The sequence below is a fragment of the Cynara cardunculus genome, unplaced genomic scaffold (assembly GCF_001531365.2).
Source record: "Cynara cardunculus var. scolymus isolate 2C unplaced genomic scaffold, CcrdV1 Un_Scaffold_589, whole genome shotgun sequence".
In the NCBI taxonomy this organism is placed as follows: Eukaryota; Viridiplantae; Streptophyta; class Magnoliopsida; order Asterales; family Asteraceae; genus Cynara; species Cynara cardunculus.
Genome location: NW_020200591.1, coordinates 69,562 through 93,186, shown reverse-complemented (window position 1 = coordinate 93,186; position 23,625 = coordinate 69,562). Strand labels below are relative to the sequence as shown.

General features: G+C 35.9%; 1 protein-coding gene across 1 annotated transcript; it reads left to right on the top strand.

Annotated features, from left to right (window-relative positions):
• Positions 1-18,390: 18,390 nt before the first annotated feature.
• On the top strand, positions 18,391-22,793 carry LOC112501813 (NADPH-dependent pterin aldehyde reductase). Its single transcript, XM_025105541.1, has 5 exons — positions 18,391-18,713; positions 19,167-19,236; positions 20,158-20,351; positions 21,083-21,255; positions 22,404-22,793. The coding sequence occupies exons 1-5, from the start codon at positions 18,444-18,446 to the stop codon at positions 22,471-22,473; spliced, it is 777 nt and encodes a 258-aa protein (XP_024961309.1). The 5' UTR covers positions 18,391-18,443; the 3' UTR covers positions 22,474-22,793.
• Positions 22,794-23,625: the final 832 nt, after the last annotated feature.

Here is a 23,625-nt window from a genome sequence, read left to right as displayed (position 1 = left end):
TTCACACATATGTAGACAAGCTTGTAATCACTGAATACTGCTTCAGATCACGTACTCGCCAGTCTCTAATCTTCAGTTTCAGTATTCGACTTTTGGGGAAGGTTCTTTGGTGTGAGTGTTATCTTCTTGCAGTATCGCTGTCACTAATTGAATTTACAATACAAGTTTTTTACCCATCACTGAACAGACTTAGTGATGATTGCTGGAACTGAAATACTTCGCATAGGATACAAGGGATTATCATCAAATCAAATGAGAGAGAGGATCAACAATCTCCCTCTATTTGATGATAACAAGACAACATAAATAAAGTTGTCTTATCAACTAATAGTAAGGAAAAGTAACATATAAAGTACATGTCCTTTTTAACTATTTTGGGATCTTTTCAGTGAGTCAGTATTTACATTTAAGAAAAGTTACAAGAATAGAAACTGAAACTGAAAGCTTATTCACTGACTTATAGATTGTCAGTGAATGTGACTGGAACTCATAGACTTGTGTCCCTATTGCTTTTTTCAGGGATCTTTTTCAATGAAGTACAAGAAACACTTATATTATATTCATTGGAAATATTACAAGTTGTTCAGTACATGTCTAACGCTTACAGACTATAAGATTAATCACTAAAAGTGGACATAGTAAGTAGATTACAAAAGAAAATGTGGACAATATTACAAAGAAAGATAAACTAGTCTAGGATGTTCAGATCAATGTAGCCAGGTACATCTTCTCCACGCTTCTTTTGATGTAGGAATTCTCTTTGTATCTTTCGGTCCACAGCTTTTCCTTGCAAGCTATCATCTACCCAGAACATTAAATAAATCAGATGTCCCATTGAGCATAGATATAGCTCAGACATTCTCTAAAATCTTACTTCACCTTCATAGTCAAGGAATATAACTCCTAACTCGGGTTTGAAGTGCATAGAGTTGGGTATATAGGGACCCTTCTCTGGCTGATCAAGATTCAACATAGAAATGTCTATACTCTCGTATTCTTAAGGACTTCATCTAAGGAGAACCTTGTTTCATGTTCGTTCTTCAGGGATGGTCCATCATTAGGACTAGAGGGTCTTTTCTTTCTTCCACCTTTCTTCATAGATGTCCTGTCAGGGACTGCGACATACCTGGACATCCTTTTGATGAGATCGTTGATGATGTCTTTGATAATCGGCTTATGTTTAGACTTGGATCGCTGAATGGCTTGCCTGATCTCCAGCCATTCACTGTATCCATAGTGGCTAAAGTAGGAAGGGTACTCAGTGATGGCGTCGAGATTGTCCCTAGTGATGAGCATTGAAACAAGAGTTCCACCGTCTTTGGATCGTCCGATGATGTTGACGCTCTTGATTGGGTGAGGACTAATTCTCTTCTTCAGCTTTGCCTAGCTCCAGCGCTTGTCCCCCTCAGCCAGCTTAAGGTTTTTTTCGTGCTCAGCTTCTGCAAGAGAAAGAAGTTTAGCTTGGGCTTAGATAGCGTTCACCTTCTTTTTGGACTTTCTCTTTGGGAGAATCTTTTCAGCTAGTGACTTGGCCAGCTTTAGGCTGTCTTCAGTCTGCTTCTTCTGAAGCTCTAACTTTTCTTCAGCCTTTAATGCCTCGAGTCTTTCAGCTTCTGAAAGGAAGTCAAACTCACCACCACTAGAGGTACGAAGACGAATTTTTACTCTAGTCTGGTCGAGTGACTCCTTTAACTGAGACATCTGTTGGTCGGTAGGAGCACTGCAGACAGGGTTTTCAGGGACTCACTCCAGTCGACCGCAGGTAGTAGAGGGAATTTGAAGTTGATAAAGTGAAGTAACCACTACCTGAGAGGTAGAGTCTTCAAACAAGGGTTGAGGATTTTTGAAAAGTACCTTCAGGTTCCCTTCTTCAGAGACACTTTTGCCTTTCGACTTAGGGTCCTGATTCTTTGATGGTGCGGACTCTTCTTCCCTTTGCTCCCCCAAGGATGCAAAATCCTTGAGGGCGGATCCCTTAGTGGCGGTTGTTGGTCGTTCATACTGGATGGTGAAGTCATCTTCATCATCGTCGTCATCGTCACCATCTAGGTCACTGCCAGAGTCTAGAAAGTCAGGTTCGTCATCTTCATCTTCATCATCACCAGCAACAGGTGCAGAGGTAATGGGAAGATCATCATCCCTAGGGATGGCATCAACTTCCTCAGCTGTAACAACTTCAGATGAGGTTGGGATTGCTTGGGCAATCTCAGCTCCAGCTTCAGCTCTAGGAGCTTCAGCTTCAGCATCATGAATTGCTAGAGCAGCAGATGGTCCAGCAGCATTGGACCTCATCTCTCCCTCTCTAGCTAAGACTTGAGAGTATAGGCCAGAGAGTTCGTCCATGCACTGATGCTGGAGAACCATCATTCCCTCTAGCCGCAACAGAGCGCCGTCTAGGGTTGTCATTTCTTCACGCATCTCATAGAGTTGAGAGTGGTCATTAGCATTGAAGGAAGGCGGGATCACTGGAGCTGGTTGACGGACAGCGTCCAGCATCTGCTGGAGAAGCTCCGTCTGCTGAAGAGATTGAGCCTGAATGTCATCAGCCTTGCTGGATAGAACAGCGATGGATTCAGTGTTGGCTCGAACAGCCTCATGTAGAGTCGAGAGCTGACTCCTTACTTCTTGAACATCAGCCTTGATAGCTGAGAGGTCCGCATCAAGATCTGCCTTGTAAGGAATCTCTCGATAAACTTCAGACATTTGGCAGAAGGTATCTATGGCTGGGAGAAGAAGCTTGACATCAGACGCCATGTCATAATCTTCATCATCTTCCCTGTCTTCTTCCTTCTCTTCTACGTCCATACACTGAGGCGTAGAAGGACCTGCAAGAATTTGGGCACAATAACTACTAGGAACTTTTGAAAACTGAAGATCATAGTCCATCAGCTGGTTTTTCATCCAAAGAATTTGGGCACAATAACTACTAGTGGCTACATATTCAGCTTCAGCGGTTGATGTGGACACTGAGTTTTGCTTCTTGTCCAGCTCACTAACTTTCCAACTAAAAGCTGACAGGCTCTAGTGGTGCTTTTCCTATAAATTTTGTAACCTGCAAAATCACTATCCGAATAACCTATTAGGTCAAAACCTGAACCTTTAGGGTACCAGAGACCCATGTTCGGAGTTCCCTTAAGATATCTGAATAATGCGTTTTACAGCAATCAGATGGGATTCGTTAGGTTCAGATTGATATCGTACACATAAGCAGGTAGAGTACATGATATCTGGTCGACTAGCTGTTAGATATAATAGGGAGACGATCATTCCTCTATAAACAGTTACGTTTACAGGCTTTCCATTTGGATCCTTGTTGAGAGAAAGTGGAGGAGCCATTGGAGTCTTCATAGATGAACTGTTTGATAAATCAAACTTCTTCAGCATGTCATAAACATACTTACTTTGACTGATAAAGATACCTTTATCTAACTATTTAATATGGAGACCAAAAAAGAAGGGTAGTTCTCTCATCATGCTCATCTGATATTCTTTTTTCATGCGATCAGCGAACTGAAAACACAAAGAGGGATTAGTGTAACCAATTATAATATCAGCGACATAAATTTGGACTAGAATGATGTGACCTTTAACTATCCTAAGAAATAAGGTCTAGTCAATCTTTCCATGTACAAATTTCTCAAACATGAGAAATGAGGAAAGGGTATCATATCAGGCGCGATGAGTCTGTTTTAACCCATAAAGAGCCTTATCCAAACGATAGACATGGTTTGGATACTTAGGGTCAAGAAACCCTTGAGGTTGTTCAACATAAACATCCTCTTGAAGTTTTTCCATTTAGGAAAGCGCTCTTTACATCCATTTGGTAGACTTTAAAGTCTCTATGGGCAGCAAAGGCTGGGAAGAGTCGAATTGCTTCGAGTCTAGCCACTGGTGCGAAGGTTTCATCATAGTCGATTCATTCTTCTTGTCTATAACCCTGAGCAACAAGTCGAGCCTAGTTACGGGTTACCACACCTTCTTCATCCAACTTGTTGCAATAAACCCACTTGGTGCCTATCACCGTTTTGTCAGAAGGACGTGGGACAAGGTACTAGACTTTGTTCCTATCAAACTCAATGAGCTTCTCTTGCATGGCAAGGACCCAACTAGGGTCTGAGATAGCATCATTGATTTTCTTAGGTTCAACTAAAGAAAGAAAGTTGACAAAGAGACAGATATTACTTAGACCACGACGAGTCTTGATACCTGCATCTAGATCACCAAGAATTTGATGAATTGGATGGTCTTTAGTCCATCGCTGAGCTGGTAGAGGATTATCATCTGAGTATGGAAGTTCAGGAACAGAAGATGAGGATTCAATTGCACTGTCTTCAGCAATAGGAACAATTGCTAAAGAAGCATCAGATTCAGCAACTAAAACAGGTTCAGATGCTGAAGGCATTTCATTTACTGAATGATCAGTGTTTGAAGTAGAAGGAGGAATACAGCTAATGGGCACTGCAGCGATCTCTGAAAAAGATGTGTTGTAGTGACTAGCTGCAACTGGAATGATAAGTGGATCGTCTTCAGCTTCAGGGGCTTCAGTGTTGAGAGGAACACTGAAGGAAGCTTCGGGTTGTCCATAGTGAAAGAACATCCAGGTTTCTAATTCATCATCATCATTTAAGATGGGTTTTGAATTAGCTGACTGAGATTTGTCAAAGGTGACATGGATAGTTTCTTCTATCGTCTGTCTTAGTTTGTTGAATACTCTGAAGGCTTTGGATACTAAAGAATATCCAAGAAAGATTCATTCATCAGCTTTGGGGTTTTCTGAGTTGATCACGGTTGTTAAGAATATAACAAGTGCAACCAAAGATGTGTAGAAAGCTAATAGAAGGCTTCCTTCCATGAAAAGTTCATAAGTTGTCCTCCTGAACCTCTTTACGATCAACGATCGATTTTGAGTGAAACAAGCGATGTTGACAGCTTTAGCCTATAATTGAGTAAGAAGATGGGATTCGCTGAGCATTGATCGAGCAGCCTTCATGATTGTTCGATTTATCCTTTCAGCGACCCCATTTTGCTGAGAAGTTCTCACTGAAGAAAAGTTGTCAGAAATTCCCTTGTCCTCAAATAAGTTATCCATAGTATTGTTTTTGAATTCAGTACCATGGTCACTTCTAATAGATCGTACTTCAATGTTGTTAAGTACTTCTATTTTCTTGATGAACAAAATGATATCTTCAGGTGCTTCATCTTTGGATCTGAGAAAGAAGACCCAAGTGTACCTGGAGTACTCATTAACAATAACGAGTGTAAACTTCTTTCCAGCGATAGATTGCATGTTGACTGGGCCAAAGAGATCCATGTGTAGTAGCTGAAGAGGCGCAGTCACTAAAGAGATTTTCATTAACTTAAAGCTAGCTCTTGTGTGTTTTCCTTTTTTACATGTTGAGCAAAGAGATTCCTTTGCAAAGGAGTGTTGAGAAAGACCAGTGACAAGATCATTTCTAGACAACTTACTGAGTGTCTTGAAGTTAAGATGAGAGAGTCGTTTATACCATAGCCAGTTGATATCTGACGAGGCTTTAGAGAAGAAATAGTTGTTCTCAGTGGTAGTAGAATTCATATTGATGATATAGACATTCTCTAGGTGAGAATCGGTCAAGGCAACCTTATCATCTTTGTTGTAGACGCAACATGAATTCTAAGAAAATTTTACTGTGTAGTCTTTCTCACACAGTTGACTGATGCTCAGAAGGTTGTGCTTCAGTCCTTCAACATATGCAACTCGCTTGAACGTGGTTGCACCATTGGTTAATATAGCAAAACCTCTGGTATATTCTTTTCTGTTACCTCCAAAGGTCACGGAAGGTCCTCTTTCCTCCTTGTAATTGATTAGCAGGGATATGACTCCAGTCATATGCTTTGAGCATCCACTATCGAGATACCATATGCCTTGAGCATCCACTATCGAGATACCATATGCCTTTAACATCCTACACAAGAGAACATTTTAAAAATGCTATTGGTACCCAAGTATTGGGGTCCAACACTATTAGAAGCATCATCCACTAATGTTGAAGAGTCAGCATCAGCAGACGGCATCATTAAACCAGAAGAAGTTTTAGTGAAAAGAAGAACAACCTCTAACACTAGTAAGATAGAGTCAGTGGAAGTCTTCACTGAGCCTGATGAAGAGGCTTCAGTGGATGGAATTACGACATTGGATGCTGAAGGCTTAGCAGCAGTTGTTGTCTTCACTGAGCCTGAGAAAGAGGCTCCAGTGGATTGCTTCACTTTAGTTTCTTTTGCAACCTTAGTGGAGGATTTTGCCTTGGTTGATTTCTAAGCCTTAGCTACTTTCTTGCCCTTAGCTGGTAGACCAGCCTTGGCGGCAGAAGGACACTTGCTGGCAATATGTGTATTTTCATCATAGTGTTTGCACTTCCTATAGCTGAAGGTAGCTTTAAGGCCAGGAAGTATCAGATTAGAAGAGGGACCAGCTCCAACGATTCCCTTCTCATTAGTTCTTGGAGGAACCTTTGAGGCTTTGGAGTCCTTAGTTGAAGCATTCACCTTGAGCTGAGACTTAGACTTCTGACAAGATTCAGATTTCTTAGTCCCTGAGGAAGAAGGTTTACAAGCTGAAGAAATAGACCTAGATTTATTAGACTTGTTAGACTTCTTAGGAAGAGGTGCTATGACAATGGATTTACCCTTGTGTTCGCAACCTAAACTCGAAGGAGTTCCATCAAGATGACTCTCAGTAAAAGAGGACTAAGAGGAAGAAGTGTCAGGAATGGAAAAGATAGAGGTACCAAACTTAAGCATGGACCTGTCAGTGACACATTCTTCCTGATCATAGGAAAATTCTAGACCAGTCGTTATCTTGGCCGGGATCTGAGTGTTGATGATCTCAGAGGCTTTGACAGAGGTTTTGCACCACCCTTCAATGGTAGCCTTCTCAGCCTTGAGTTCAGCGATTGCTTGCTCATGCTCACGATAGCCTGTTCGCGTTCAATAGTGATGGCTTGGTTTACAATGACCTAATCCTTTAGGTTTTCTTCAACCTTGGTCAGCTCCTTGATCTTAGAACGGCAAATCTTCAACTATTATTGAAGATCAAGATTAAGCATTTCTTCTTTTGATTTGCCATTGAAAGTATTGTAAAGATCCACCGTCAACGTGTCTAGTGCAGAAAGGCTAGAAGAAGAGGAAGAAGAGGGTTCAATCAGGATACATGCCTGAGCAGGAGAAGAGAATGATGATTCAGTTGAAGTAGATGTCTCTGAAGCTTCTTCTTTGACATCCTTGGCCATCAAGCAAAGATAGGTTGTATCTTCCTCATCAGATGATGATTCATCAGATGAATCAGCCCAATCATGCTCTTCTGCAATAAGACCATTGGCCTTTAGTTGGTGATTCTTCGTATTCTTATATTTCTCTTTAAGCTTCAGGTATTTGTCATCCCTGGACCTAAAGGAGGATGGGGTTTTGGAAGATGGTGTCGCAGTCTTCTTTAATCTACATTCACCTGCAAAGTGTCCAGTGCGGTGACAATTGTAGCAGATTGTTGAAGTCTAGTCTATTTTATCAGACTTTGGCTTTTCCTTAATGGTCAGCAAGGGAGATCTATGGAAGTTGATCTTGCTGGCGAATCTCCTAAAATATTTAGTCAAAAGCGCCAGAGATTCATCAAAATCTGCAAGATCAGATTCTGGTATATCCTCAGATTTAGTAGAGTCTAACTCTGTAATTACAACAGGAGGAAGAAACGAAGAAAAAGAAGAAGAAGAAGGGGTTTCAGCTGAAGCATCTTCAGAGATCAAAGCTAACGAAGAGCTTTTCATTTCTCTGGAATCTTTGACTAAATTCTTTTTCAGCTGACGAGATTGCTCATGATTAAGCAGAATCCCATAGAGAATAGAAAGAGAAAAAGAGGACAAGTCACTTGACATCTTAAGACACATGGAAAAGGTTTCCCAAGATTCAGCAAGACATTCCAGAAACTTAGTTAAAGTTTCAGAGTTGGAATATTCCCTGCCTACAGTTCTAAGATCAATAAGAAGACAATTAAAATTGATGTACTTCAGACAGTGTCTTAGTCTTTCCACAGAGAAAGCTTTCATATTGCCTTACTAAATTAATCTTCCTTGATTCTTGAACCTGAGAGGTTCCTTCATATTGAACACAAAGAGTGTCCCACATGGATTTAGAGGTCCTGAGTTTCGTCACTGAGTGATAAACCTCGTCAGGTTGAGACATAGCTATTATAGACCTAGCGCGAGTGTCTATAGCTATTTTCTTCTTGTCTTCATTGCTCCACTAATGAGGGCGTTGTGGAATCTACCGTTCAGGAATCGCGGCAGTCGTAGCTGTTTCAGGAACAGTCGGAGAAATTGCAAATGGTACATATGGTCCATTTTCTATATAGTGTGGAATTTTAGGATCCACACCTTCTAGAAAGAGGGACATCCGATTCTTCCATAGACTAAAGTTGTCTCGGATGAATCAAGGAGGTTTGGCAAGAGAGCCATTGTCTTGAACGTATGTGTTTGTGTTTTGTAAAGTCATTTTAAAAGCAATAAGATTATCTAAAGAATGAGATAATGTAATGCAGAATAACAACCAAACAACTAGAGAAGATAGAGCATTGCTCTAATACCACTTGTTGGTACCGTTAGGGTCTACAAGATGTGTATAACAGTTTGTAGAAAGGGGGGATGAATACAAACACAGTATTTTCAAATTTAAAATATATATTGACAAGAGAAGATCAATACATATTTTACAAGATTGTTTGCGAAAAGATAAGGTATGAAGAACCTATCTAAACAATCTAAAGTTTACACACTTAATCTTAGCAAATAAGAAAAGATTTGTTGTTAAAGAAATAGAAGAAAGTAAGTTCTATCTGATAGAGAACTTGTTTAGATTACAATGAAAGGGATTCTAACTTTCTCTTGAAGATGAGCGTATTTGTTCTTAGATGTGTGTTCTTTTACTTAAGCGTAAGAAAGCTCAGAGTAAGGTTTTTAGTAAGAGTATCTTTGCATGGAGATAGAACACATCTATTTATACCTGTTGCATTAAATGCATATTTAATACAACGTGGTAGGGTTAGAACGCGTGTCAACCCTTAAGGGGAAGGCTTGTCCTTTGCTACAGTGAATAGTACAAAAGCCTATTCATGAGCAGACATCCTTCATAAAGTTGGTGGGTAATAGAGTCAACTAAGGGTGCGTTTGGTTTGCGGGAATGTTTCTGAGGGATTTGGATTCCTGGAGGGATTTGGATTCCATGGGATTTGGATTGGATTGGATTTAAAATCCATTCCTGTGTTTGGTTTGCAGGATTTGGATTTGATTACAGGAAATTAGGGCAGAACCCTTGTGCATTTTCTATTCAAGCAAACCAGAATCGAGCATTTCTAATGCTATAGAAAAGGGGTTAATCGATTACCTGCTGTGAGTGATGGGAGACGCCGGCAAACAGGAAGGAAGACAGCACCGGCGAGGAAGACAGCACCGGCGAGGAGGCAAACCTAGGGCACAGCTTCGCAAGGGACGCGATGGGAAGGAAGACAGCACCGGCAAGGAAGACAGCACCGGCGAGGAAGACAGCACCGGTGAGGAGGCAAACCTAGGGCACAGCTTCGTAAGGGATGCGACGGGAAGGAAGCGGGAGGCGTGGGTGAAGCAATCGATGGGTGAAGGAAGCGGGAGGCGTGGGTGAAGCAATCGATGGGTGAAGGAAGCGGGAGGCGTATAGGAGGGAAGCGATGGGTGAAACAATCGATGGGAGAAGATGGAGACGAGAAGATGGAGAAGATGAAATCCCACGGGGATGGGATTTTGAAATCCCATGTATTTTCAAAGGATTTTGAAATCCCATGTATTTTCAAAGGATTTTGAAATCCATGGTTCACGGGATTTCAAGTGAATCCCAGGATTTGAAATCCTATCATTCCTACAAACCAAACGTGGGATTGGAATGGATTTCAAATCCAAATCCCTCCAAATCCCTTCAAATCCAGCAAACCAAACACGCCCTAATTGGTTTCGTACCGTACTAACGTTTAGAAAGGGTATGGGTTTGTTCTTTGTGTGTATAAGGACAGGTTAACAACAATCGTGTTTGACAAGCTTCTTTTGATCGCTGAATGCTGGAATAACCTGAAGGTCTCTTCAGCATTCACTGAGGCTTGGGCAGTCTTCACACATATGTAGACAAGCTTGTAATCACTAAATACCGCTTCAGATCATGTATTCGCCAGTCTCTAATCTTCAGTTTCAGTCTTCGACTTTCGTTGAAGGTTCTTTGGTGTGAGTGTTGTCTTCTTGAAGTATCGTTGTCACTGATTGGATTTATAATACAAGTTCTTCAGCGATCACTAAACAGACTCAGTGATGATCGCTAGAACTGAAAAACAAAAATATAAATACTTCGCATAGGATACAAGGGATTATCATAAAATCAAAAGAGAGAGAGAGGATCAACAATATTTTATGTCAATTCAATTACAGATGAACACAATCTTTGTATCCATTACTTGTTATATGTTATAAACTATATGTAATTTACAAGTTGACACATATCATATTCTAGACACATCAAATTCAGTTTGAAATGTTTTTCCTCGCCATATCCTCCCAGATACTTCTTAAAAGAGAATAGCATATAAGGACGGAGAGATGATGATGAACTTACAGTGTTTCTTGCTTATTTGTTTAGTCGGGGGTCAACTTGGTTTGTTTCCAAGATCCACCCAAAGATGTTGGCTCCAGTAGGCATTTGGTCTTAGTCGATAATGCTCTCCACCAATTTATCTGATGTTTACCGGAGATAATTTCATATTAAATTGTGCTTAATTTCACAATTAATTGTTTGTAGCTTTCATACAATTTTGCACAGTTGTGGTCACCATCATTTGACGACAAATTTCCCCTCTCCTCAGATAATAAGATATGATCTCAGACTTGGAATGATTGTTGTAACGCCATCCTCCAATTCTTCTTCCAATCTTGATGCGTTATACTATTATATATAGCCATAGCTCACAATGATACATAACATGATGCAATATATTTAAAAAGCAATTGTCAAGATTTATGCTTACATGTTAAATAATAAGCATATAAATGAGTAAAAAGACCATAAAACATGAAAAAGAAAGTTGGACAACAAATCTAACACCAAAACTACAAATAAATAAAAAAGCATGCTTAAATGTGAAGAAAAGTGACAAATTCATGAGCTATCCAACCTAAAGTCTAGAAAATATTTTGCATCATAATATTAAACTCTAAGAACAATCAATTCCAAATATAAACTACTAAAAATATCGTAAAAATATATAAACAAATAGTATTACCTTGAACTTCCTAAAAACAATAATAAAATATAGATGAGACTTAAACTAACATGGATTGTATATTGATTTGTAGCTAAATGAACTCTCTCTCAGGTTTTATTTTACGATCATTTAATAATTGAAATATAGTGTATATTGCCTAAAAACGAAATTCAATCATAGAGCTCTAAATAACCATTAACCATAACATAATTTGACTTATAAAACAAATCATAATTAGATAAATATATAATTTAGAAGTATGAATAAAAATATGCCAAGTTTTGGAAATAGACATGATGGATATCAGAGTTTGCTAAAGGTTTATTGGTCATGATTGATCTGAAACACGGATCGAGTTGTTACTCATCTATGTCCTATAAATATCATGGATATAATATGCAAAAACTAAACATAACTAACAGAAAAAGATAATAACAAGATCGTAAAAAACCAAGAAAATAATATCCCCCAACTTATTGCATTAAACCATTGTACCAGTTTCGGGCAAGAATTGGCTTTTCTCTTTCTCCAGACTATTGATCGTATTAGAGGCCACGCCTGTTATGTGAGCCTCTTTCATCGAAATCATTGTGCGTCGAGCGGTTGTATCAATAACCAAAAAGATCATTCTTATAGACTCGTCAAAGAAATGTAAATCATTGAATATATTATTTATCAATATATGTTAGTAAGGTGACACTCATAGCAGACATAACATATTGGATGCCTTCTAGTGTTTTAATGGTCAAATGGGATATACTTTCATCTATAAAAACCATTAAGAAGCAGATTCAAGATTAACATGTCAATAAAGCTCTATACTAATATATCGATTAAATAAAAGAGATTTTTGGAATGAAGGTTGAGATAAATGATGCCTAAAAAACCAACGATGTACCAAATAGCTACATCTTCAAATTTTATAAGCCATTGATTATTCATCACTTAGAAGAGTTTGGGGCCAACCTGTAAAACTTACTCAAAACATATTAGAAGTAAAAGAAAAACAAAAGAAAACAAAACTAAAGAAACCAACCGCACGATCATTTTCGTAGGAAAAAAACGTAGATTATTTGGAGGAGGATAAGATAATGAACTTACAGGTCTTTCCTATCGACTTTTCTGCCCGGAGGTCAAACCATTTTGTTTCCAAGATGCACCACGAAGCTACTGGCTCCAATAGGCATTCGGCGATGATCAATAATCATAGCAAAAGGTTTTCAATCAAAATATCCACCAAGATTTTCTCTCCATCCTCCAGTTTTCGTTCCTTGGAATACCCGTTAACCAAAACGAAACCAAAGATGATGAAATGAAAACTTGGAGGCAAGATAGATGAGGAAAATTGAAAAATAACCCTAGTTGAGTTTGGAGAATGGGAAAGGGCTTAAAGTGAATATCAAAATGAAAAATCAATATTGAGGTAGGAAAAGTCGAAGAAATGAGGAAAAAAAAAAATATATATATATATATATATATAAGAGCTCCTAGTTTTTAGAAGAGGTCATGTTATACATACTTGTTTGTTTTTTAATATATATATATATATATATATATATATATATATTGATTTCTCTAAAAATAACAATAGTCAATTATGGTCAAACTCAAAATCTCAGTCTCTTAATATTTCTCAAATATATCCATTTGATCCATTGTTAAAATCCTTGTGAGTCAAGCGAGGTAAAATACAACTCTCAGTCAACTCGGTCAATCTCGACCAACTTTAGCAAAAACTCCAAGCACTTAAATTTATGATGTTCTGTAACATCTAATTAATCTCTTTATAATTTTATGAATTCATCCCTCTAAATTAAAGCGTCTCAATAATTATTAAAAAATCCAAATACAACACTTTAATCTTATTATTATATTATCAAACTGATAGATGTTAATTTACTAACCCTATTACATCATTTTTCTTTGTTTTATTTGTTCATTAGTGTCCAATTGAGTCCTTTTAGTCATATTATGTAATTTCTGAGTTTTATATAAAATAGTAGTATTATATCATAATCTTATGTTATTTTGTTAATTATACAGATTTTTGAAGTTTCTGGTCAGTTCTGTAGCAGTCCTACAGGAATCTTTTGCTGGAGTGGTGTTGTAGCAGTCCTATAAGAGTGTGCAGTGAGTCGCATCCTTACTTTTGGACCGGAACTTTGGGCTTACGACTTTTCTTGCAGATTTTGGACATAGGCTATGGGTTAGCTTATGGTTTAAACTTATCTTTTGTACTAGTTGACCTATCTTCTTTCCTGAGCCTTGTATTTATTAATAGGACTTAATATTTAGTTCAAAAAACAATTAATCTTTGGGTTTAATTTAGTTTTCTATTTGCTTTCTAGCTCTTGTTATCCGGTTTTCTATCCAAGGAGCCGAATTGTTATTGTTCATTGCTATATTATACTCATTTTCAGGTTTAATCTAAGTTCAAATATTTGGAATTTATCTCCTTCTTGGTTACTTTCGATTCTCAAAAGCTTTCTATATTCCGTTCTAAATCGAAATTAATCGATCATTACTGCAATACATTGGATTTCGTCTTTTGTGGCTCACGATTAATTCCCTTAGCTAAAAATACGTTTTCCAAGTGTTTACAAGTAGTTTCTCACTTTTAGTGACGAAACTCGTTTTGCATGTTTCGTGATTTGGCCTGCAAGTTTCAAGTTATTTACTTTCTTGCAAGTACTTAGTTGTCTTTACTTTATGTCATTTGATTTATAGTATTTTACATTTTCTTGCACTTTACTTCTCTGCAATTTAATTTCCAGTATTTTACTTTCTAGTACTTAAATTTCGAGTATTTTAATTACTGTAATTTACTTTTCTGCAATTTATCTTTCAGTCATTTATAAATTTGCACTATAATTTACAGTCATTTATAAATTTGCACTATAATTTACACTCATTTACATATTTACAATTTATTCTATGCAATTTACTTTTTCGTATCTGTATTTTACTTTTCAATCTTTACATCATTCGCAAGAAAAAACCGAGCGATGATGGGCTAATCGTCTTAGCGTGGGGTGTAAGAGAAAGACCAAAGCTGACGTAAAAATACAAAGATGTCTTATTAGCATTATTGCATAACTATTTGTTTCTGGTGATTAATATTGTTGAAGATTACATTGAATTAATTGACAACTAATTTTATGTATGAAAATGCATTAACTTTCTGAGTTAAGATAAATAAGGAAACCTGAGTTAGTAGGAGAAGGCTATAAAGAGCTTTAGTATCTAATATCCTACGGTGTAGGATGGTAACACTGTGTTGTGTTAGGATTCACGACGTCTAACATAAATGATATTGTATCGATAGCACGTTGGCATGTGTGTACTCTTAAGAGGTCGTCTGACCCGATAGTTGATACTATGACAATATTATAGAACCATTATGTGGTATTATAGGACTATTGCAGAAGTGATATGTCAACTTTCTATTGGATCACTTGTTCTATGTCTTAATCAATCTTTGCACCTATTTGCTTCTTTTTATGACTGATATTTTCTTAGTTGTTCATCAAACCACCTAATTTTAGATAAAACAAATCCCTGGAATTCGCCATCTGAATTTAGTTTTTAAAGACCAGACTTTTGAAGAACTTTACAAGCTTTTTTATGTTGGAACGATATTTGTTACTTAATGTACTTGTTAACAATATGATAGTAGTTCAAGGTGTATACTTGCACTGAGTTCTATTTTTGTGTTAAAATCTAAGGTTGCATAAACCAAACAAACAGTACTATGATTGATAATGACTCTAAACAACGATTTATCCTTCAAATAACTAACATAAACTTTTGTTCCATATTACGGTGTCCAAAACAATTGATTATATTAAATTACGACGCCTTTGTAACACTTATCTATATTATATTATAAAGCATTTGACAAATACTCTTAAAACCCATTTTTTATGCATGAAGTACTGTTTATTGATGCATATTACTTAAAATTCGAAGTTACAAGTAAATTGTGCGTAATTACAACTTATTAAAGTTTCATGTTTGAATTCGTGTAACTAACTGCAGATAAACATGATCAAGTACATGATAAACATCTCATTTTAAATATGAAAAATCTAAAATATAATTAAGATAATCATTAAGTTACACTTATAACATAATACTTGATTATTATCCTTATAAAAATTATGTTATTAAATCAAAAATAAATTAGTTCGTTATTAAACATAAATTAAATAATAATAATAATTTTGAATTAAAGAGGCTACATACAGAACGAGAATTTTTAAATAGTTAATTTGATACTTATATTTATATATTTTTTTCATATTTTTATGAATATAAACATTATCGCTTTCTCAAAATCACATAAAACCGTGTTACATCGATAGAGACAAAAAATAAAACAAAACATTATCTCGATGTATCTCGCTGCATTGCACGAGTATTCTTCTAGTTAACTATTAAAAGATAATTTAATAAGAACCTTCAAGAATTAATTAATTAAATTAAATAATTTTTCTAAGATAAAAATAAAATAATGCACTAACTAAATTGGTACTTAAATTAATATATTAATTATTTACAAATCAATTTACTTAATTAATAGAACCTTAATAACTCAATCTACTATTAATTCAATTGATTAAATTAAAATCCAACACATATTTACCCAATAAAATTCATCAAACTAATTTATACTATATTATAAAACATTTGACAAAAACTCTCAAACTAATTCATAAAGTATTGTTTATTGATGCATATTACTTAAAATTCAAGATCACAAGTAGAATGTGCATGAATACATTTTATTAAAAATATATATTTGAATTCGTATAACTAACTGCAGATAAATATAATCAAATACATGATAAACATTATTTTAAATATAAAAAATCTAAAATATAATTAAGATAAAATTAAGTTTTAACAGAATACTTAATTATTATCTTAAATATCTATATCTATACTATATTATAAAGCATTTGACAAAAACTCTTAAAAATCATTTTTCATAAAATATTGTTTATTGATGCATATTACTTAAAATTCAATATTACAAGTAAATTATGTGCAAATACAACTTATTAAAGCTTCATGTTTGTCGTGTAATCAACTTCAGATAAACATAATCAAATAGAGGATAAACATTTCATTTTATATAAAAAACTAAAATATAATTATTAAGTTCTAACAAAATACTTAATTATTATAAAAATTATATGATTAAACCAAAAAAAAAAATGAATTAAAAAAATACAAAAAAGGAGAAATTTTAAATGATACTTATATCAATATTTTTTTTATTTTTTATAATATTTTCATATTTATATTTTATTCAAAAATAAAAACAGTATTGTTTTCTCAAACCCATATAAAACCGTACTATAATATCGATTAAGACAAAAAAAAATACTAAAATCGAGATGTATCTCGCTGCATTATGCGAGTACCCTTCTAATCATCTAAAATATCAAACTTTTAAACCTAAAATTGTATTTGATCTGATTGAAGTTAAAAAAAAACTAAAATTACATGGACGCAAATGTTAAGTCCAACAACTAGACATAACCTATAGAGATCAGCCTAGAAACATAGCCCTACTGGTTCCATGTCGTTGTCCAGTCATTTTCGAGCGACACTTGCACCCTCTCACTCACCGTCTGTCCATTTTTAAGGTTTTTGGACTCATTTTCCATCGTTGTCATTGTAAAAACTCTAAAAAATTAATTTTTTAATCATAGAAACAAGAATCATCAAGTATTGAGTCTCATTTTCTCATTCAAAGTTTCATATTTATTTATTTACCCAATTTTAGGGTGTCACAGTAAACGCCAAAGATAATATATAAAACACGAATAAAATGTCATTTCACACAAGATTGAGGGTAAGAATCAAGGTTGTACAAGAACTCCAAAAATGTGGTTGACTTAGGAGTCATTTACTAAACATTTATCCGGTAAATGTTTATCTCAAAGCTTTACCTTATCGAATTAACATGACAATGATTGAAAATATTACCCGGTAAGAACAATAACAAGAAGCAAGAGTCTTACGCGGTAAATGAAAGTAGCTACTATTACCTGGTAAGCTTATCAAATAAGAATGTTCCATGTGATGTCTTTTTTATGGACTAAAATTTTACTCGATAAGTTAAATGAAAGTGTTTACAATTACCTGTAAGCTGGCATCGGTAAACAGCCTCTTAATTCATCTCCACTAGATTATACCAAATGGAAATCTTGGGAATTTTTGCTTCAATAGGTTTTCCGATACCTTCTACAAAATGGAGAAAGTAGGAAGAAAGTGAAAATTTCTCTACATTTAAAGACTTTATAAAAAGTGATTACTTGGAATAGAGAAATTATTTTTTTTATTTTTACCAATAAAAAAAATTTAAAATTAAATATTTAAAAGAGATAAATAATATTTTAATAATATAATTAATATTGTAATTTATAAAATGAAAACGTTGTTGGATTAGAAAATAAATTTTATTTTAGTTTGGAATTGCTTATTAACTTATGTCAACGTGGTATTAGCAATAAATAATTTTTAGTGTTTAGATCAGAAAAAAAAAAAAAGAACTATTGTTTCGGTTTGGCATCGATGATAATGAGTTTTTGATAAGTTATTCATTTCTAATTTATTAACTTATTCCAATATGCTACCACTAATAATGAGTTTTTAGTGTTTGGACGGAGAAAAAAAAAATACTTATCAGTTTATTACGTTTTGATACAACCATAAATAAATCCAAACGATTTTTATAAAAACCCTATTTAACACTAGAGAAGTTGAAAAGCATGTCGTTTTAAATTCGCAATCCCAAAATTATAAGGGGGTGTTTGGGATTGCTTATTTGAAACAATTTATGTTTTTATACAAAAGCAATTATCAACTTATTATAAGTTAGAAGAGTTTAACTTCTTGAAAAAAAATTATTACCGGTATAAATTATTTATCCAAACACTAAAAAATGTTTATTACCGGTATCACACTAGAATAGTCAATAAGTTGTTTTTATAAACAATTCTAAACACCACCTAAAACGGGTAGGGGTAGTTTCGGCAATATATAAGAAAAATATTTGTAACTATACAGTTGGATTTCAAATAACCAACACCAGGAGTTGGAAGAAAAGCAGTCGGTGGGAAAATACGAAATGACGGCGACGACTTTGAACGCTGTGATGAACGGTGGTTTAGGTGGTGGTGGTGGGGCCGTCGCCCAAAGGACGGTGCTGATAACAGGGGTTAGCAGAGGTCTTGGGAAAGCCCTAGCCCTAGAATTGGGGAAGAGAGGCCATTCTGTCATTGGCTGCTCTCGAACTCAAGACAAACTCGATTCTCTCCAATTGGAGCTTTCTTCTGGACCTTCATCTTCTTCTTCTTCCTCTTCCTCTGAAAAACACCTCTTCATGAATGTTGACGTGGTTAGTGGTCCCTGTTTATCTTATCTCTACTCCTATGGATGTGCATTTTTACATGAGCACTCAGGGAAGAAATCTATGAATTCATTATGATTTTCTCGTGTTTATACGTGAAGTCGCTTATTTTTTAACAATTGATTTCAGTGTTTAAGGTGCGGTACCTCTTTACTGGCTCTAATTAAATCTGTAAAGTTTTTTCTTTTATGGGGAATTATGTCCTCATTTGCAATTCAATCCCAGAAGCAGCTGTAGGAATCAGTGAAAATAATTCCCATTTCAAGAATAGTTTGAGTAAAAACTTGAGGGTTTATTTTGTTTGGTAATAGATTTTCAATTTGAGATAATGAAACTTCATGAAGTCGACTCTGATTTAGGGAAGAAACTGGAAGGAAGTGATACCCACTGGGCTTAGATTTTTGTTAGATGCTGATGAATTATCTTTTTCTGTCTTTCCAGTGTTCAAATAGCAGTGTTCAGGAGTTGGCACGAGTTGTAATGGAAAAGAAGGGTGTTCCAGATATCATTGGTAATGGAATCTTTAAACACCCTTGTTCCTGTTGCCACTTGAAATCTGATTACCAGCTCCACTGTAGGATGCTGTACTTGGATGTATTTGACGTACGTTTAAAACCCAAAATTGGCTTGTAATACAATACATCTTTAACTCTTAACATTCACATTTTGCATCTTACCCTGTAAAGTATAAGCAAATTAGAGTCTGTTAAAGTGAGTACTCATTCGTACCTTGTCACACCTTCTGTTTATCTGATTCTGTCATTCTTTTTGGTCAAATACCATTAACATCTTGTTCGCTTTTCTATCTTTGGCACTCATGCCCTGCATATTTTTCCTTGTACAGATACAGATAGCAATGTTTAAACAACCTATATTGATGACTTGTGGTAAAAACAGATCGTCAATAATGCACGTTCTGATGCACTGGGAACAATCACATTTTACATGAAGCGGACAGATGATTTAATAAAGTAATAAACATTATTAGAGACCTTGCTATGTGTCCAAACTTTGAAAGGCTATGGCTTGCGTTTTCAGATTCTAATAGTGTCCCCCATAAGTGCGGCTTTGTAATAGATAGAAGATATGTTGTCATTAGTTAGTTCATTGGTTTTTAAGGTCTAAAATTTATGTAACCAAGTATGGGAAGTTATACCTATACATGACATGATGCATGAGCGGAATAGCAAGTATTCTCTATAATATTTGAAAGCAAGGAGATCTGCCAAATAAGCTACGGTTTGTATCGTTCTTTTATGCTTGATGTCTAGATATTGTTATATGTATTATGGACCGAGATTGATTGTAGTATTATTCAGTTGATCTTTATGATTGTGTTGTAGCGGAATGTTCCTTGTGGTGCATTATTTGTTCTACTGTTGTGCCTTTTGTTTTATCAAGTGGAAATCTACTTATAGAACCATATCTTCAGTAAATAATGCAGGTACGATAAACAAAAACAACAGACTATGGGAGGTTCCAGAGGAGGAATTTAATGCTGTCATAGATACTAATCTCAAGGGAATAGCAAATATGTTACGCCACTTCATTCCCCTTATGATTGAGAAAAAGCAAGGGATTCTTGTCAATATGTCGTCTGGGTGGGGAAGGTCTGCTGCAGCACAGGTAAAAGTTCTAAATTACAAAACAAGAAGTTAAGTGATTTACATTGGACAGCTGGTCATAGCTTAATTACTTTCTGAATTTCAATCCTGAAACCAAAGTGCATATTGCCGATGTATCAGATGACCAATATAAAGAGGTCACACACCCTATGTCTAACTTACTAATCGTATCTCCCACCCTCTACCTCTCCAGCTGCCTACATACCGTCAACTGTAGCTACGTGTCCCTACCCTAGTTTGCTACCCTAATCCTACGTCTCCAAGAGCTCCTATCAGAGATCATGTCCTCGGAAATACCTAAAGTCCACCATGTCTAACCTCAGTTGCTCATCCCACGTCCCCCCCCCCTTAATCGTCACACTTTCTATCTTTCTTACTTGAACCACCATCTGTCTCCTACGACGTGGTCAAAGCACCATAATCATCCCTCTGTCAACTTATCCATGATAGGTGCCACTCCCAACACTGTCCGGAAGACCTCGTTCTGTATCCTTTCAAACATGGTTCTTCCACAGGTCCATCTAAGCATCCTCATTTCTGCAACTGTATAAAGATTCATCAACTATATAAAGCAAATGTGAAGATACCTGCACTAGTCTTGTTTCTTGATCTTTATATCACCCAGCAAAAGTAGATGTGGATTGAAAGGAGCAATATGTTTAAGACTGCTGCATATCACATATAAATCCATGTTGTCATGACGTGGTTTGTGATTTTGTAAAATGGCAACAGGTGGCCCCTTATTGTGCTTCAAAATGGGCAGTTGAAGGCTTGACCAAGTCAGTGGCAAAGGAGTTGCCGAGTGGAATGGCAATTGTTGCACTTAATCCGGGGGTGATAAACACCGAAATGCTTGCATCATGCTTTGGCAGTTCATCCAGTCTGTACCAGCCACCTGAGTCGTGGTACTTATCTTCTTTATCTTCCTTGCATACGTGTGCTATCATGTTTAGATTTGTAACCAATTACTACGGCAGTCTTTCAATTTTCTGTACCAATCGCATTCTATAAGCCATAGACCTTGGGTACAACCGTACAAATAAAGTGCGAGCCTAGGATGTAAAGGAGGAAATATGCCCCAAAAATTTTAACCCCAAAATTGTTGGTGGTTTTAGTGAAATCTGTTTATTTTATGTAATTGGATTCACAAGAGAATATGGGGTTGTTACTTGTTAGCTAAGCTTGCAGTAAATTGGTACCAGAAACATTATGATCCTATTTTGAGTTTGGTGCCTAAATAAATGCAACCATTCCTTCTGGTTAATATACCGTTCATTCCTGTACTGTATTGGCATACACCATTTGTATTCTTTCTAACCATCTCATTCTGACCCCCATACTAGGGGGAAATTGCAAACCCTCCCCATGGCACATGGTAAAGGCAGTCATACAAGCATGAATTAGCCATTTCTAAGAAATTTTCATATATCTGCCTGAGCAGAAAAAGCAGATCGTTTTCTGCTAAAAGGAAGTAGATGATAAGAAGGCTCTTCAAAAAGTGCTAGATTTATTCAAAAGACTTGAAATGTATTAAATACGTAAAAGGACTTCCTCCCCCAACCTTGGAATTTGCACCGAGCTCACCCTCTATAGACACATTAAAAGCTATCTCCCTTTCCTGATCTTATTAACTTGTACTATTCTCTTTACTTATTCATTAATTGAGTACATGAAATTCCTATCACCAGGAAAGCAAAGTTCAGAATTTTCGAAGTCCATATTAGAATAATCAAACAGTAGTATCAAGTATAAAATAACAAGGGTGCCATGCCATGAATATTGGAAATCAGGAAAACTGTGAGCCCCCTTTACATACTGAGAGCAATAATTGATCCTACATAAACTATATTCAACATTCTTTTTTGTGGGTTTGTTAAAAATCATGGTCAAATATATTAAACAGTTGTACAACCACATACCCTACTAGTTTTCTTCAAGATCATTCCAATCTATCATACTTGCATCTTGAAAATGCATAAACAGAAACAATTGATGCTGTATTTACACAAATCAGAATTTGTTGATTATGTGATCTGTTTGTTTACCTCTTCAGGGCTCCCAAGGCAGCTGATATGATCTTAAATCTGACAATGGCGGACAATGGTGCATCTCTTTCGGTATAAATATATATACGTGAATATATTGCAATGATTGTAGGAGGAGGAGAAGTAAACAAACAAACATAAAAGTTGCTAAAGAGCAATGTAAGAGGCTGTATGTCTATTTATCATGATATATGGTGGAGTTTAAGTAGCTGTGGGAGTCTTGATCTGTTTTCATTATTCATTTATCTAAGTTGTCTTGGGAGTGGGATTTAACTATTTGATGGAGTTTGGATTGGGACACAAGTATATAGATAATGTAGACTCAGTTGACTTGTGTTGATCTTGTTATGATTCTGGTATTTGAGAGTTTCTACAGATAACATCCTCAGTTGTGTCTACTTTTGCCCCAGAATACTAATTTTTAGTTTTTGTAATTTGGATTTTGATCAAAATTTGGCCAAATGCATCTGGTTTAACTTTTATGTGTTGTACCCCTACTAAACTCGGTTAGAATGAGCAAGAGCTTGTGTTAAAATCCTCAAGGGGCCGATTTCCAAGTATTCTTATTTGCAGTTTGCTGCACACTATATAGATTGAAAACCCAACGTATCTAGTATATCCCACCAAGAGGTAGGATATGGAAAGGGGGATATGGAAAGGGGTAGAGAGGCTGCTTCCATGAAGGCCTAAGTTTAGCGTACAACATCGGGCCCATCTATCATAGGTGTATGGCCACCCAATAGAATTTGCCTTTTAAGTTTTATCAATGCCTTTTTGTTGCATTGGTACATAACCCCGTACCTTAACCACCCAGCCTTTATCTGATATATCATCCTCAACCTCTCCCTCCTTGTAACTCATAGAGAGTAAATATTTGAAACTATCCTTTTGTGGCACTAGTTGATCCTTGGGGTAGGTTTCGGTGAGAATGAAGTTATGGTGAGAAGGGTAAGAACGGATCTCCATCTTGGATTAATCCTAATTGAAGAGAACTAATCATGTATAAAATCAAGTCGTGTGATATTTAATAAGGGATAATTATGAAAATTGTGTAATTATTGATCGACTATGTTGTCCTGTTACAACTAATTTAATTATCTTTTGAAAATACATTTAAGGGATTAGTGGTTAATATTGCATCTCACAAAATATAGAATTCTTCCATGAATAACCCCTTGTTTCACATATCTTTTCACACACACACAGAGAGAGAGAGAGAGAGAGAGAGAG

What these genes read in the sequence shown, in the direction of transcription:
- LOC112501813 (XM_025105541.1), top strand. Translation starts at nt 18,444, where the DNA reads ATGACGGCGACGACTTTGAACGCTGTGATGAACGGTGGTTTAGGTGGT. An exon ending in GGGTGTTCCAGATATCATTG is followed by an intron (nt 19,237 to 20,157) that starts GTAATGGAATCT and finishes CCATATCTTCAG; the next exon opens with TAAATAATGCAGGTACGATA. An exon ending in GAAGGTCTGCTGCAGCACAG is followed by an intron (nt 20,352 to 21,082) that starts GTAAAAGTTCTA and finishes AAATGGCAACAG; the next exon opens with GTGGCCCCTTATTGTGCTTC.